At 38.3% G+C, this 13,710-nt stretch overlaps 1 protein-coding gene across 7 annotated transcripts in view; it reads left to right on the top strand.

Annotated features, from left to right (window-relative positions):
• Positions 1-13,710, top strand: part of NFIB (nuclear factor I B) — a 175,280-nt gene that overhangs the window by 87,377 nt on the left and 74,193 nt on the right. For all 7 annotated transcript variants that reach the window (XM_065046151.1, XM_065046152.1, XM_065046154.1 and 4 more), the window contains exon 3: positions 12,953-13,006. In XM_065046151.1, the coding sequence (XP_064902223.1) occupies positions 12,953-13,006 (54 nt within the window). The remainder of the gene's footprint in view (positions 1-12,952; positions 13,007-13,710) is intronic.

The raw sequence follows: 13,710 nt of genomic DNA, 5'->3' as shown, positions 1-13,710 counted from the left end.
TCTATTATTATTGTCAGGGCAATCTATCTTTATATGCTGTTTTTGTCTCCTGAATGCTTACATCATGCTGTTATCAATAGCTATGCATATGGAAGTGATATGATTGTTCATTTGATTAAAAAAGAAGAAAGGGGCCATACAGTAATGCTAGTGTTTCCTGGGGGAACACAGAGTTTTAAGCTTATAGCAGACAAACTATCTTGATATGGAGCTTGTTTTAACTTAGTTACACAAACTTAAGTTTGAGCACTTGTGTAGGCAGGAAGGCTAATGCCAGAATCACTTCAGAAAAATTGGCCAGAAAAAGTGCTGGCATATTCTTAGTTCCTGGCATTTGCTTCACTGCTGCTGGAACTCTCTGTCGCCAGCCCTGACTTTGCCTCGTTTTGCTGCAGGCAGGTCACACACCTCTGTTTTGGTCCCACATGTGGAAGTGCATTGATGCCAGTGAACAGAAGAGCATAATGTGAAAAGCCTACATTGCTATGAGACAGCTTCAGCCCTCTGACATGCCTGCCTGTCAGTCACACCCACTGGGTGGAGAAACACAGCCCTAGGCCAAAGTGAATTTCATGAGAGAACTGGATTTTCTCATGTTCTTACCATTACTGATATCATACTGTTGTCCTGAAAAGGCTCTATTGTTGTTCATGTTTCACTTTTAAGTAGGCATTAAAGGGATACTCTTTGTTATTCATATGTATAGCATCTTCTGGAAAAGTGCTTGAAAACATGAAAACATTGTGGGGTTTCAGATGCTTGCTATAACTGTTCATAAAGGTAAAAATTATTGTCTAACTAGACAATTATATCAATGTGAATTTTAGCAACTCCATGGAAACCTGAACTACTGAAAGATAGGCTGGTCTGAATGAAGTCTAGTCTTGGCATTGCACACTTTTCCAAACTCACATCAAGTTGCTGAAACAGAACAGACAGATTGACTTTACACTTCTCTGAAGTGTTGGCAGCAACCACAATAAAGGGAGGCTCGCCTAGAAAGGGAGCTGTAAGAATATATTTCAGAAGTGCACAAGGTGTGTGTGTTTTTGTGGAGGGCAGGGAGGAACAGGCAGAAGGAAGGTAAGGCAAAGTCTGAGAAGTTCTCAAGTTTCCTTTAAAGTACTGTCGTCTGCTTGAAATCAGTCATAAAAGGGTCTGCTGTAATTACAGTGCATACACCTGAACTCTTGTGCACTGCACTGTGTCTCATTTAACTCCTTTGGGTCAAGTGAGTTTAACCCATTTGTCAAGGAAAAATACATCACAGAGCTGTCAAAATGCTTCAGTGCACATAGGAAGATGTCAAACTGATTCCTCACCTGCGATGTGGGTGCACTAAGGGGAAAATGGTTAGTATTGTTCCCAGAAGAAGGACAGTGCAAGTATTAAGTTGCTATTTTTTGGTATAAAGATTTTAGAAAAACCTGAAATACTTCTGTAGGGAATGCTGTTGTGAAGGTGCTGTTCGCATTTATTCCTGTTCTTTCAGTAATGCACAAGAGCGTTAGCATGTTTAACTCATTAGACTTTTCCCTCTACAAAGCCCCAGATGTTGGTATATAAGTAAGATAACCCTGAAGCTATATGCATTTATCATTTCAGCACACAGATGCAAAGATACATGAATATACAAACTTATGGAAAGGACAGGACTGTTTGGATTGGATTAAATGTTAGATTAAATGTTATCTTATATATTTAACCATTTTTTTTTCTTTTAAAGTAAAAAAGGGCCTCTCATGAGAATGTAACTCCTGCAGTTACAGTAGATATGCTGAGTGTCTAAAGTTGCTCATTTTGGCTTTGTGTCTTGGAGAGGTTGGGTGGTGCAACCCCCGTTACTGTCTGCCACAAACTGAAATTTGAGTTTCTCTTGTGTTTCCAGCAAACTTGTGCAAGGTTTTTTAACTCCGAAGACTTTCTATAGCTGCAGACCAAATCAAACTTCATAGATTTTTAAGGTCCTGCTGTGGTGGAACAGTAGTAAGAAAATAAACCTGAGGAACCCTGGACAGTTAAATAATGTTCAAGGCACTGGCAAGTTACCAGGTGCAGTAAGAATTGTAAGTTAGTGTTGTTGTTGTTTGTTCTTTTTTTTTTTTTAACTTAATTAACACTCAGTTGTTATTCATGCAAACAAAAAAGTGGTAAGCAATAAAAATAAAAACCTTGGCATTTGAATCCATACAACTGCTTTCTTTAGATAAAAAGTAGTTCACTTTTTTTTCAAATATATGGGTACCCTTAGCTACTGTAAGAATATGTGCCGCCTTTAGTAAAGAAATTGAAATACAGAGAGCAAAAGCAGCCTCTGTTGTATGCTGAACCAGTAAGTGTATTTTAAAGCCTTGGTTGCAGAACTGCAGTTGGTACTGTAACTATATCAGGGAATTTCACCTATGTAGATGATGCTAATATATTAGAAATTAGCAGAAGAGAAGGATATGCTGGCATGTAATATCCAGTGAAAGTTATAGAATTACAAACCAGATGCTCCCATTTGATATCAGCCACAACATGACAGAGTTATGCTGGGAAGGCACAAAAGAACGTGATCAGACAGGATTTAATATTATCTTTTATAGCTTTTTGACCAATATGACTGAAACAGCAGTAATAGTGCTAATAGGGGGTATGGAGTCTGTGGGAAAGATGTTTAAAATTGCTTTGAAGGGCAAGTTTTAAATTAGGATACTTTTTCTTTTTTTTTTTTTTTTTTGGTTACATGCTTTAAAAAAAAAAAATCCTTCATTTTTTTCAGAACATCCCTGCCCAAACCCCAAACTGTCATACCTTTCTATGGGTTAGTCAGTTCTATGTTTTAACTTCTCCTGTGGCAATTCATATGATTAGGTACTAATCTAATTCTAATTTTTATCTACTGTAAAACATCAAAGTAGGCAGAAAATAAATAAATTGATCAGAATTTTTTTAATCAGTGTTGCTTCAGTACTCTATACATTGTCTCTTCTCATTACCTATTTATTACCAGCTTGCATATGATGGGAAATAAATATGGTGGCTGTGAGCACACATGCAATTCCAGTCAAGTTCATGAACCAGTGTTTTGAAAAGGTAACATAACCTACAAATTATGTGTATATACATGATCTACAGTAAAAGATATGTTACTTATGGACACACAGAACTGTGACATTCCTTATATCACATCTCTGTTAGATGTAAATTAATATCCCAGTGTTTAAAAATTACACACAGCATCAGCTGGCAATCTCAAGAGACAAAATACTCATCAGTGTATGGTCAGCAGTTGAAAAAAACCCAGCCCAACCAATCAACCCAAACCAACCCAAACCATTACTGTTTTGGTGTCTTAGAAGGGTAATCCGTATTCTTTATGCTAAAGTTTGCACTTTATCACCAGTCATAAAGTTGGAATTCATTGAAATGAAAACATAGTTGTGGTAGTATTGTGGATCGTAGATGAAAATTACTAGATCCTTTGGTAAATGCTACAGTATTTATGAACACTACAATGATACTCAGATTGTCAAATCATTAAGCCTTTTCCTTCCTATTTCAGAGAAAATTTTAATTTTGTTTTTGGCACCTAAATATTATTATGCTTACTGGCAGAGGACTACCTCATACTGTTCTTAGCTGGCTTGAAAAAATACTAAACGGTGTGGTGCTCTACTCTAATTTTGGGGTTTCCATGATATGTAAAACCCCAGTGTTTTAGTTTAATTGCTGTTTATTTTCAACAGTTAGTGTATAGTGTTGTGGCATACTTAGCATTTTAGGAGAGCCCTGTCTAAAGAATAATAGACAGGCCTCGTGAACCTCTGCTAATATTGTAAACTACTTTGTGTGTTGTCAGGCGTTGTTTTAGACTTATGAAGCACCATATAATTGTATCTTTCTTAAAGACTGAAGAATTTAGCTTTTATTACTGTATAAGTGGAGGATGCAATGCTCTTTGAAGAAAAAATGCAGTCCCATCCTACAGCATCTATTGAACTATGCTTTTATTTATTTATTTTTTTTTAAACTGTAATTTACCATGGCATACCTTATCCAAAGCTCACTGGGGCCACTTCCCATCGATTTTAACAACCTTTGACTGAGACCCCTATTGACCAAAACTACTTCTTTTTTGTTTGTTTGTTATTGTAGTCATGTTATCATTATCCCATGCCTAAAAATATTGCATTGTGTAGTGTAAATGTGTATTTCAACTCCCTGAATTCATTTTGCTTTACTACTCTAAAATGCAACACAAAATGAAATCCTGACTGCATGGGAGCCAGCGGTAAAATCCACATTGATTTCCATGAAACCAGACTCTGCACAGAAGTTCTTATTATAGTACATTGCATGAAGATGAGGGTCAACCTTTGTATTTTACAATATAATAAAATGGCAAGTTTATATATGCAAGCAAATTAATATTCTTTACATGCAAAGATGAACTTTTTCATTAATATGATCTATAATATAATTTCTTTCTTCTCTGAATGCCCAAATAAGTCTTTCACTGTGTTCTACCTTCTGCTTTTCATTTTTTGAAGAATCTGTAATAAAATCTCTTTATGATACATACCTTAATTGAAAAAGTTTCTCGTTTTCCAAGAACAACTTCTGAATGTTTCTTACTATGGCTAGTATTCACGGTGTCTTCCAGATGGATAAAATTAAGTGCTCATATCTCATCCTTTCCTACTGAATCCAGCAAGTTTTGGAAAGCAACTTCATTCTTTCACATTCATCCACATGTGGCAAGATACCTATGTAAATCTCTTCTTAACGTACATGTCAAAAAAGAGCTCAGCTAATATTATGTAGTATGGGAAACATTTGTTTCATGCCATGAAAAAATATTACCCTTTTCTTAAGTGTGTGCATGTGTGTGTGTGTATGCATACATATATATGTATATATTCCATGCACAACTTATCCTATAACACAGCTGGGGAAAGTTGTTCCATTTTCAAAATGAGCAACATATGGTCTTTCTAAATTGCACAAGAAATATTTTGAATAAATAAGTATTGTGACTTATTTTACATAAACAAATAAGGGAATTTAAATTAAATAGATAAATCTGTGCATGGTAGATAAAGCTGAAAAGCTGACTATGTTTATTGCTATTTTGGTTCTGGTAACTGATTCTAGGTCCTTGAATTTCTTTCAACTATATGAAAACTGGATTCACTCCCAGAGCTCCACATCTTAACTAGGGCAGTTTAAAAACTAAACAAGGGCTGAGTCAGTTAATTAATTTAAATGAGATTACAAATCAGAAACACATTACGTAATGCTGATTTAATTACCATTTTTTATTTACCCAATTAAAACACACTGAAGAAAAGTTAACAGTCTTGACAATGGCCAGTGGGGTGACTTGGCAGCAGCAGATCTGAGCTGCTGATAAAAGGGGAGGTGAAGTAGGGAGCCCGCCATGACCTGCATGGCTCTGACGCCCCAAACCACCACACACCGCCTTGCTCTCAGCCCACCTGGTGGGAACTCCCTGATCAGCCTGGCCATGGTGATGCCACTGCAGCTTCAGACCCCACCACAGGGGCTGAGGAGCCTGTCCCATGGGGATGGAAGGGCTCTTGGCCGAAAGGTGTGACATTTCTCCTCATTGTGACAGCTACAGGAGAACTGGCTTTTTATGGGAGGGCACAAGGGAGTGCACTAAAAGGGGATGGGCGATGACTGAGTAGCTCTTGCTGTGTCCTCACTCCAAAGCAAACAGGCTCCAAGCCAAATGAAAGCAGAGTCCTCTCCTGCCTGCCAGGCCAGCTGTGTCCCAGCAGAAGCACCTCCATGCCTGAGCTGTGAAAGCTTCCGTTGAATGACAGGCCTGCTTGGACTAAAACCTGAGTACCTGCTTGAGCTGACAGGTGACACAAATAGATAGCTTAGCTTTCTGGGGCCAGAGGTCAGTTCTCTTCCTCACTGCCTTTTTTGGGGAGGTGAAGGTTAGATGGCAGCACCCTTTCAAGGTAAAGAGAGTAGGTCACTGTTATGGTGCCTCCATGGCTCCTGGTGTAGACACGTGGGTGCTGATGAAGCCTGCTCTTGGAGGATCACAAAATAGACCAGCACATCCAGCTTACAGAGCAGCCCTTGCCACTTCTCTGGTCTCCCAAGAGGTCTCTCCCTTACCTTCTGGGTGCATACTAATGAAGGGAGTAAAAATCAGTGAGGATTACTTGCCAAAATGGAGTCTACACTGAGGAACTGATGCTTTCTTGAGATTTAAATGCACCTCAAATCAATAGCAACCAGGACTTCTATTTCTGTGTCAGCTTAAGAGCACTGGAGGATGCCACAGAAGCTCTGCAAGGCAAGCAAGAAGTAATCCTTCCTTGTATGGCCACTGAGTCTTGCCAGTACAGTGTTGTCTGGGAGCAGATGACACTGCCCCATGACTTGCACCTAAATGTCTACCTTCGGTTCACTACAGTGTTCATTTACTACCAGCTATATGAATGTCAGGTTCATATAAAACTTGGAGGCCTAGCATATCTTATACTTAACTGTGATAGCAACAGATAGCAGTCTTGTTGATGGGATACAATGCAAGACTTCTTCCTACAAACTTGTCTGTCTCATGGTGCAGCCCTACTTGATTTTTGAGTTGCTGCTTCTCCTTGTGTGAACTGTGGTTCATACCATATATCTGCAGGGGTATAGAATAATAGAATCATAGAGTCACTTAGGTTGGAAAAGACCCGTAAGATCAGAGTCCAACTGTTAGCCTAGTACTGCCATGTACACTACTAAACCATGGCCCTAAGTGCCCAATCTACACATCTTTGAAACACCTCCAGGGATGGTGACTCAACCACTTCCCTGGGCAGCCTGTTCCAGTACTTGATCCAAACCTGCCTTGGTGCAACTTAAGGCCATTTCCTCTTGTCCTATCGCTTGCTAGTTGGGAGAAGAGACCAACACTCTCCATGCTACAACCTCCTTTCAGGTAGTTGTAGACAGCAATAAGGTCTCCCGTCAGCCTCCTTTTCTCCAGGCTAAACAATCCAATTCCCTCAGCTACTCCTCATCAGACTTGATCTCTAACAAAGAAGGTGGTGGGGGTGAGCATTTTATTATACTATACATAATGAGCCAAAATTGTCAGGTAGAGTATTTCCATTAAATGTGGTGGTCTAGGAAAATGTGAAAAATAAATCCCCTCTCAAGTTCACAGACTTATGAAAACAAGGATGATGCTTGCACCAACTCATTTCAGCAGATATTTAGTGCAGTAGAACACTTTCAGCTTGTTTATACCATAAACAAACCGTCATGTCACTAGAGCTGATGTGAATCATGCTCATAAAATTGTACAATAAAAAAGGGTCATCTAATACAGAAATTGTATATAATGAAAGACATTGCTTTTGCAAAATGAAATTGTTAGAAGTATTTGAGAAGTTTGTCAATTGAATCAGTCACTTTGTCAAGGTAAAATAATGCAGGTAGTAGAGGGTGTGTTTTAAAATTAGGAAAATAACAATTAATGGTAATGATTTGAAGTACACAAGTGAGAGTATGTATTTATTTGCTTTATTAATTTTTGCTGATCATATTATTGGCTTTGGATGTGAGGGGAATATTTTGCTTTTTTGTTGCCATGAATGCCTTCCTACCATGATGATGTTCTGAAAATCTGTGAAAGATGAAGAGATGATTTGGAAATCCTTTTGCCTATGAGGACAGCCCAGCAGTGGAGGCTGGGCGGTCTCCCTCCTTGAGGATTTTCATGACCTGACTTTGTAAAGCCCTGAGCAGCACAGTTTGATCCCCTGTCTGAGCCTTCCCTGGGCAGGAGCTGGGCCTGGAGGTCTCACCAGACCACAGGCAGACCAAGGTGTCTTGTGATCCTGTGATTTTCAGGTGTACAAGTATGTGCCTCAAGTTTGTGATATCAGGTGGCAATGTAATCCTGAAGGATGACAGTCTGGGAAGTAGTTGTGTTTCTTGTTCCTGGTAGTGACTCTGTCAGTTGTCAGGTCGGAGGCTGTTTAACTATGTGATGACTTGAATGGCATCAAACTGATACTTACATGGTGCCACATTTCTCTGCTTATTTATTATCCCCGGTAGCCAAATCATGGACTATCAAAGAACATGGGTGTATTTACATGCTGGTGAATGATTAAATTAGTGTCTGTTGGCTGAGATGAACTGAGTGCAAAGGCTGTCTCCTAGCCTGTGGCAAATGAAAAGTGAAATGTGTTCACTGAAACCACAGAGGAAGTTTATTTGATTAGTATGACACCTGTGAAGAATCTGCTTATTTCTAAGACACAACTCAAGAAAGCATTTTTTCTTTTTACAGATTCTGCCTCTATTTGTTTTCAAGGCCTTCAATGTTATGCTAAAGCAGAGAGCCTTAAAAGCAAAACTCCTTACACAGCCTGGGCATAAGGGAGATGTAATATAACTTTCTTCTTAAAGACGGTATCCACTCTTATGGGCTGAAAAATGAAAGATTATACTACTGAAGTGAGGAATAGTAAAAATCCCTCAGGAAGCTGGTGAGCAGCACTGACTTCCTTGGCTTTGCTGGATGTGCATCCTTCCTGCTGCTGCTTGTTGAAGATGAGGTGGACCAAAGGGAGAGAGCATCTTGTCCCTCACTGGATGGCAAACCAGCAGCTTTTTTTTACCCCTTATTGGCCTTATGAAGCCAAAGGAACATATCATGGCAGCACCTCTCTCCTAGTATATGGCAGAGGAAATGGATGTTTTTTTCTCACCAGCAGCAGGCCCCAGCAGACAGTTTTATGTAACCCTGGCTGCAATGAGAGTTGCCTGCACTCAGAGATGCTCATTGGGATTGACCCCTAGAAATTAAAACGTGGGAAATAATTAAGTGTAAAATATGCCAGTTTCTTGACTCATCCTTTTGTACCATCTTCTAAAAGAAAGAGTAATTTGAGATAAAGAGTTTCAATGTCTTGGTGGTAACCATGCTAAATCATGATAAATTATACATAAAGTGTGTCAGAGTTACATGAATATCTACCGGATAAGAGTAAAAGCTAGCTCGAACCATTATAATTTAAACTGTTAATCCATGGGCAATAACTTATCTGGGCATCAGTCGCTGACTCTTGGAGCAGTCAGCACCAAGAAGACCAGAGCAGAAGATACGCTCACCAAAGCTGTGAGGTGCATATGAATGCTGTTCTGTGAAAATGGTATGTGTAGGTGAACATTTGTTCTGCAGCAAATAAGGATAAGTATTTCTGAGATCCGTGTGGAATAATTTTTTTCAAGAAAAGCACATTGACAGTGAGAAGGAGGTTTTTCAAACAAACAAACAAACTAAAACCCAAAGAAAAAGAATAAACTAAGGGAACTTGCAGTTGCAAGCTACCTAAATGACAATGGTGAAAGTTTCTGTTTCATCATATTGATGTGATGAGGTTTTATTTGCTACAAGTTGTATATCTTTGCTTACAACTTCTGGGTTGGGAAGTTTTTTTAATGTCCACAGAGTTATTTAGTGGTAAAATTGAATGCAAAGCCAGCTAGACAGACTGTTAGTCTGGTTTATGTCTTTCTCTATCACACTGCAAGAAAAGTCTGTGATTTTTAAACCCAATGCTCATGTTGTTGGTTAATGATCTTGTGCAGGTGAGGACAAAGAAAGATTTAAAGTGTCTTTATGTATCTTTTACTTCCATATTTTCTGTTGCTTTCCAAAAATGCCTCTTAGTACCTCTTTTAGAAGAGCATTGCTCAAATGTCTCTTTTTATTCCATGTTCTGCTTACAAATTAAGTTATTCATATAATGATTATGGTTCTCTTCTACTTTGCAAGGCTAGTTGCATCTCATAAAATGAGGAGAGTGCTTTATAATTACTGACACTGGGTGGAGAATTGGATCCTCACAGGCCATCTCAGATCTGTGTCTTTCATCCTGAGAATGAGATACTTCTGTGCGCTTAAAGTGCAGAGTTACGTAGGCTGATACTCTCGTACAGAATACAATCCTTTTCTTTCTCAGCTGCTCTAAGTGAAGGGTGAGATAGGTTGCTTCTCATATTCAGCTTACAGTAGTTCTTTGCTTTCTCAAGATCATTGAGACCCCACTGGCAAATATGTTAGTAGCGTCTACTGCTCAAAACACTGTGTGAGAATCGATCTTTAAAAGTCGTGATTGATCAGTAGTTAGCATAAAACAGAGATAAATCTGACTGGCAAAATATGACAACTATACAACTGCTTATGCTTATAACTGGAAAATTCCTCGCTAAATTTATCTTATTATAATATGAAAAAGAATTTTTTAAACTACCATCTGTCTTTAAATCCTGGGTCCAGAAAGTGGCCATGTTGACAATGAGAAAGTAAGAGTAAAGGCAAATTGCTGTGCAAAAGCTAAAAATATTCTTCACTTTATGTATCTTTTTAGTGAATTTTAACAGGAGAATACTTCAAAGGCTGTAGGCATCATTAATCCAGTTTCAAAACTCTGTGTTCCCCCTGCTACCCTGTCCAACCTTTATTGGGTACGTCTGCTACCAAATTGACACTTCATTTAGCCACACATCTGCAGTAGTTTTACACTCAGACCATTGCTGTGTATAATTAATCCTCTCTGATAATCTTAATTTAAATAATAACATGAATGGTTTGCAGCAGCAGAGAATGCCTATTAGAAGAGTACTGAAGTGCCCTGTAGAGTGAACCTTCCCTTTACAATACAGGAAAAAGTACGTTTGTCTGTATAAAGATCCATATGCATAGAAGCATAGTATTTTTAGCATTTATTGTGGCCTATTGCTATTTCAAATCAACTTGATTTGATCTTTTAAGGGGATGTGCTCTATCTTATCATGAAAAGAAACAGGCTTACTGAATGGTTACGTATTGTGCTGTACAGTGGGACTCTTAAGAGTGCCCAAACCATTGGATGTGCAGAATATGACCAAGAGGCCTGTGCCTTACTATTCCTACCTAGGGTTGAAGAGAAGGAATTTAATGTGAAATTCACTATCCAATATGAATTTTATTGTGTGCAAGAGTGATGTAATTCAGTATTGAAAAATTTAGTTGTGTTTTTAACAAAATTGAAACAGAGTTTTGCATGTGCCTTGGTCTTCCAGTACTCTGTAATGCCTCAGATGCTTGTCATCTGTGATAACTGTCATTCACATGAATTCAGTAGAACCTGAACTGTGAAGCAGATTTCCATCTCAGATCATATCTTTTGTAGAATCAAGGTTGTGTTGCGCAAGGCAACAAAGATGATTAAGGGAGTGGAGCACCTCCCTTATGAGGAAAGGCTGAGGGAGCTGGGGCTCTTTAGCTTGGAGAAGAGGAGACTGAGGGGTGACCTCATTAATGTTTACAGATATATAAAGGGTGAGTGTCACGAGGATGGAGCCAGGCTCTTCTCAGTGACAAACAATGATAGGACAAGGGGTAAATGGATTCGAACTGGAACACAAAAGGTTCCACTTAAATTTGAGAAGAACCTTCTTCTCAGTGAGGGTGACAGACACTGGAACAGGCTGCCCAGGGAGGTTGTGGAGTCTCCTACTCTGGAGACATTCAAAACCCACCTGGACACCTTCCTGTGTAACCTCATCTAGGTGTTCCTGCTCCAGCAGGGGTTTGGACTAGATGATCTTTCGAGGTTCCTTCCAATCCCTGACATTCTGTGATTCTGTGAACTTAAGCTGCTTGAGAGGCATGTGTCTCAAGCCATGTTTGTTAAGCTATACAATACATGGTAATAGATTTCAATGAATTTCATGTAGTAGGTGGAGGGAATCTTTCATTCTAGGTTGAGGGCTATGTTGGCTCTAAGAAGAAGTGATGGTGCTTGAAGGACAAGTATTTGTTGATATGTACTTTTCTCCTTTTCTATCTTTTTTTTTTTCTTTAATTTGGACACTGCTAGTAGCAATGCATTCAAGAACTCCAACTTCCCTCTGGGGTCCGTTTGAGAGCAGCAATTTCTGCAGTGCTATGATACAATCTTTTGGTGGTCCTACACTTCCAGCAGGCACTGTTACATTAAAAAAAGACAAAATATTTTTTATTCAGACTGTAAAACTGCACCATTTTAGATACCTAATTACAGAACAAATTGTTGTTCTTCATTTAATTTCTTCTCTGCATACAAGAATGTCTGTCATGTCTTTGTTAATAAAAAAATACGGCAGTGGAGCAGGGTTTTGTTGTATTATTGGTGTGGGAATACAACAAAAAGTAGATCGTTTTAGAGGCAACTGCTTTTATGAATAAGGATATAAGTTATTATTTAATGTGTTAACATCAAAGTGCATTATCCTCTTGACTCATTAGGTGCATGTATAGCATGTATAATGAAAAGAACACTTTCTGAAATCTACGGAGTTTGGATTTTTTTAGTTTTTTTAATTACATAATCTTCGTTTCACAGCAGTGACTTTCAGAAACTAGGAACACAGAGACTATATTGTATTAAAATTGACAGTTGTATTAGTGCAGTCTTGAGTCTATGGAAGCAGCACAAGCCTTTCTGCTTTAAGGAAAGGGTAAAGATATGGGACTCGTGACTGCAAACACTATTAGTTGCCTGATCTTTCTGGTCGTTACCTGACATTAAACTACCTCTACTTTGCTGATTATGCAATATTATATTTGCAGGATGGGGGGAAAGGGAATGAAAAGGTACTCTTGTAGATGTGTTTACAACTTGAGTGTTTACCTGAATGACTCTCTTGTCCTTATTCAGTGACCTGTGAGTTCCTCCTGTTAGGATTGTTGCATCTTTCACAATGTTTCTACTTCTGCATAGAATGGGTTACATATAGTGTGTTTGTTCAATAATGCCCTCATGTAGAAAGTCAGGGAAATGACCTTTAAAGAACAAAGTGAAGTATTAATTTAATACTGAAGAAGGGTCTTAAAAGATTGTGAGACACTTTCAAAACAAATTAGTAAAACGTTTCTTTCATTTCTTTATAGATTCTGGACAACCAGGAAGTCCAAGCCACAATGATCCTGCCAAGAATCCACCAGGTAAATATAAGTTCCAGAACATGTGCATCTGACATTGTTTGAGAACAAAGATACTACTGTTAATAGTTAAAGAGAACATAATTGGTCAGCAACCTATTTTGCGCTGGTAGGTACGTATAATCAGGACAAGCTATGATTATTTTAGGTCTTTTTAACTGGCAATGGCTCAATTGTACTTTGATCAACATTCATTTGATTTAAGAAATTTTTCTTTCAGTTCATGATTCTTAGAATTTCATAAGTGGGGATAGGCAGAGGAATAAGAAGACATGATCCCAAATAACTTTACTTTTATAAAAATTTTCAAATGCAGCAGTTATTCTTTCATCTCAGACAAAACACAATTGATCTACCTCCAAAATCGGTGACCTGAGCTACCAGCTTTTTTACTTCTATTTAATACTTGCATTATGCAGGTATGTTCATTTTTTATATTTTTCATATCAGCTCAGAGCAGTTTTTGAACATGTTTATGGTTCATGCTAGTGGCATTTGGATTTTTTTTGACACAGATGTCAGTGTAAACCGTCCTTTCAAGGATTATCTAAAAATAAACATTCAAGGGAAAATCAAACCTAGACTTCACTATTCCACACTGTTTAGAGCACAAGTTATTTGTATTTTCATGGCGTTATACTTCAAACCATTTGGTCTGTGCTAGTAAATCTCATAATCTTTGTTGTTTTATTTAAGACAAACAAGTG

This window comes from Columba livia, chromosome Z (genome assembly GCF_036013475.1).
Source record: "Columba livia isolate bColLiv1 breed racing homer chromosome Z, bColLiv1.pat.W.v2, whole genome shotgun sequence".
Taxonomy (NCBI): Eukaryota; Metazoa; Chordata; class Aves; order Columbiformes; family Columbidae; genus Columba; species Columba livia.
This window is presented reverse-complemented; position numbering and strand designations above follow the sequence as displayed.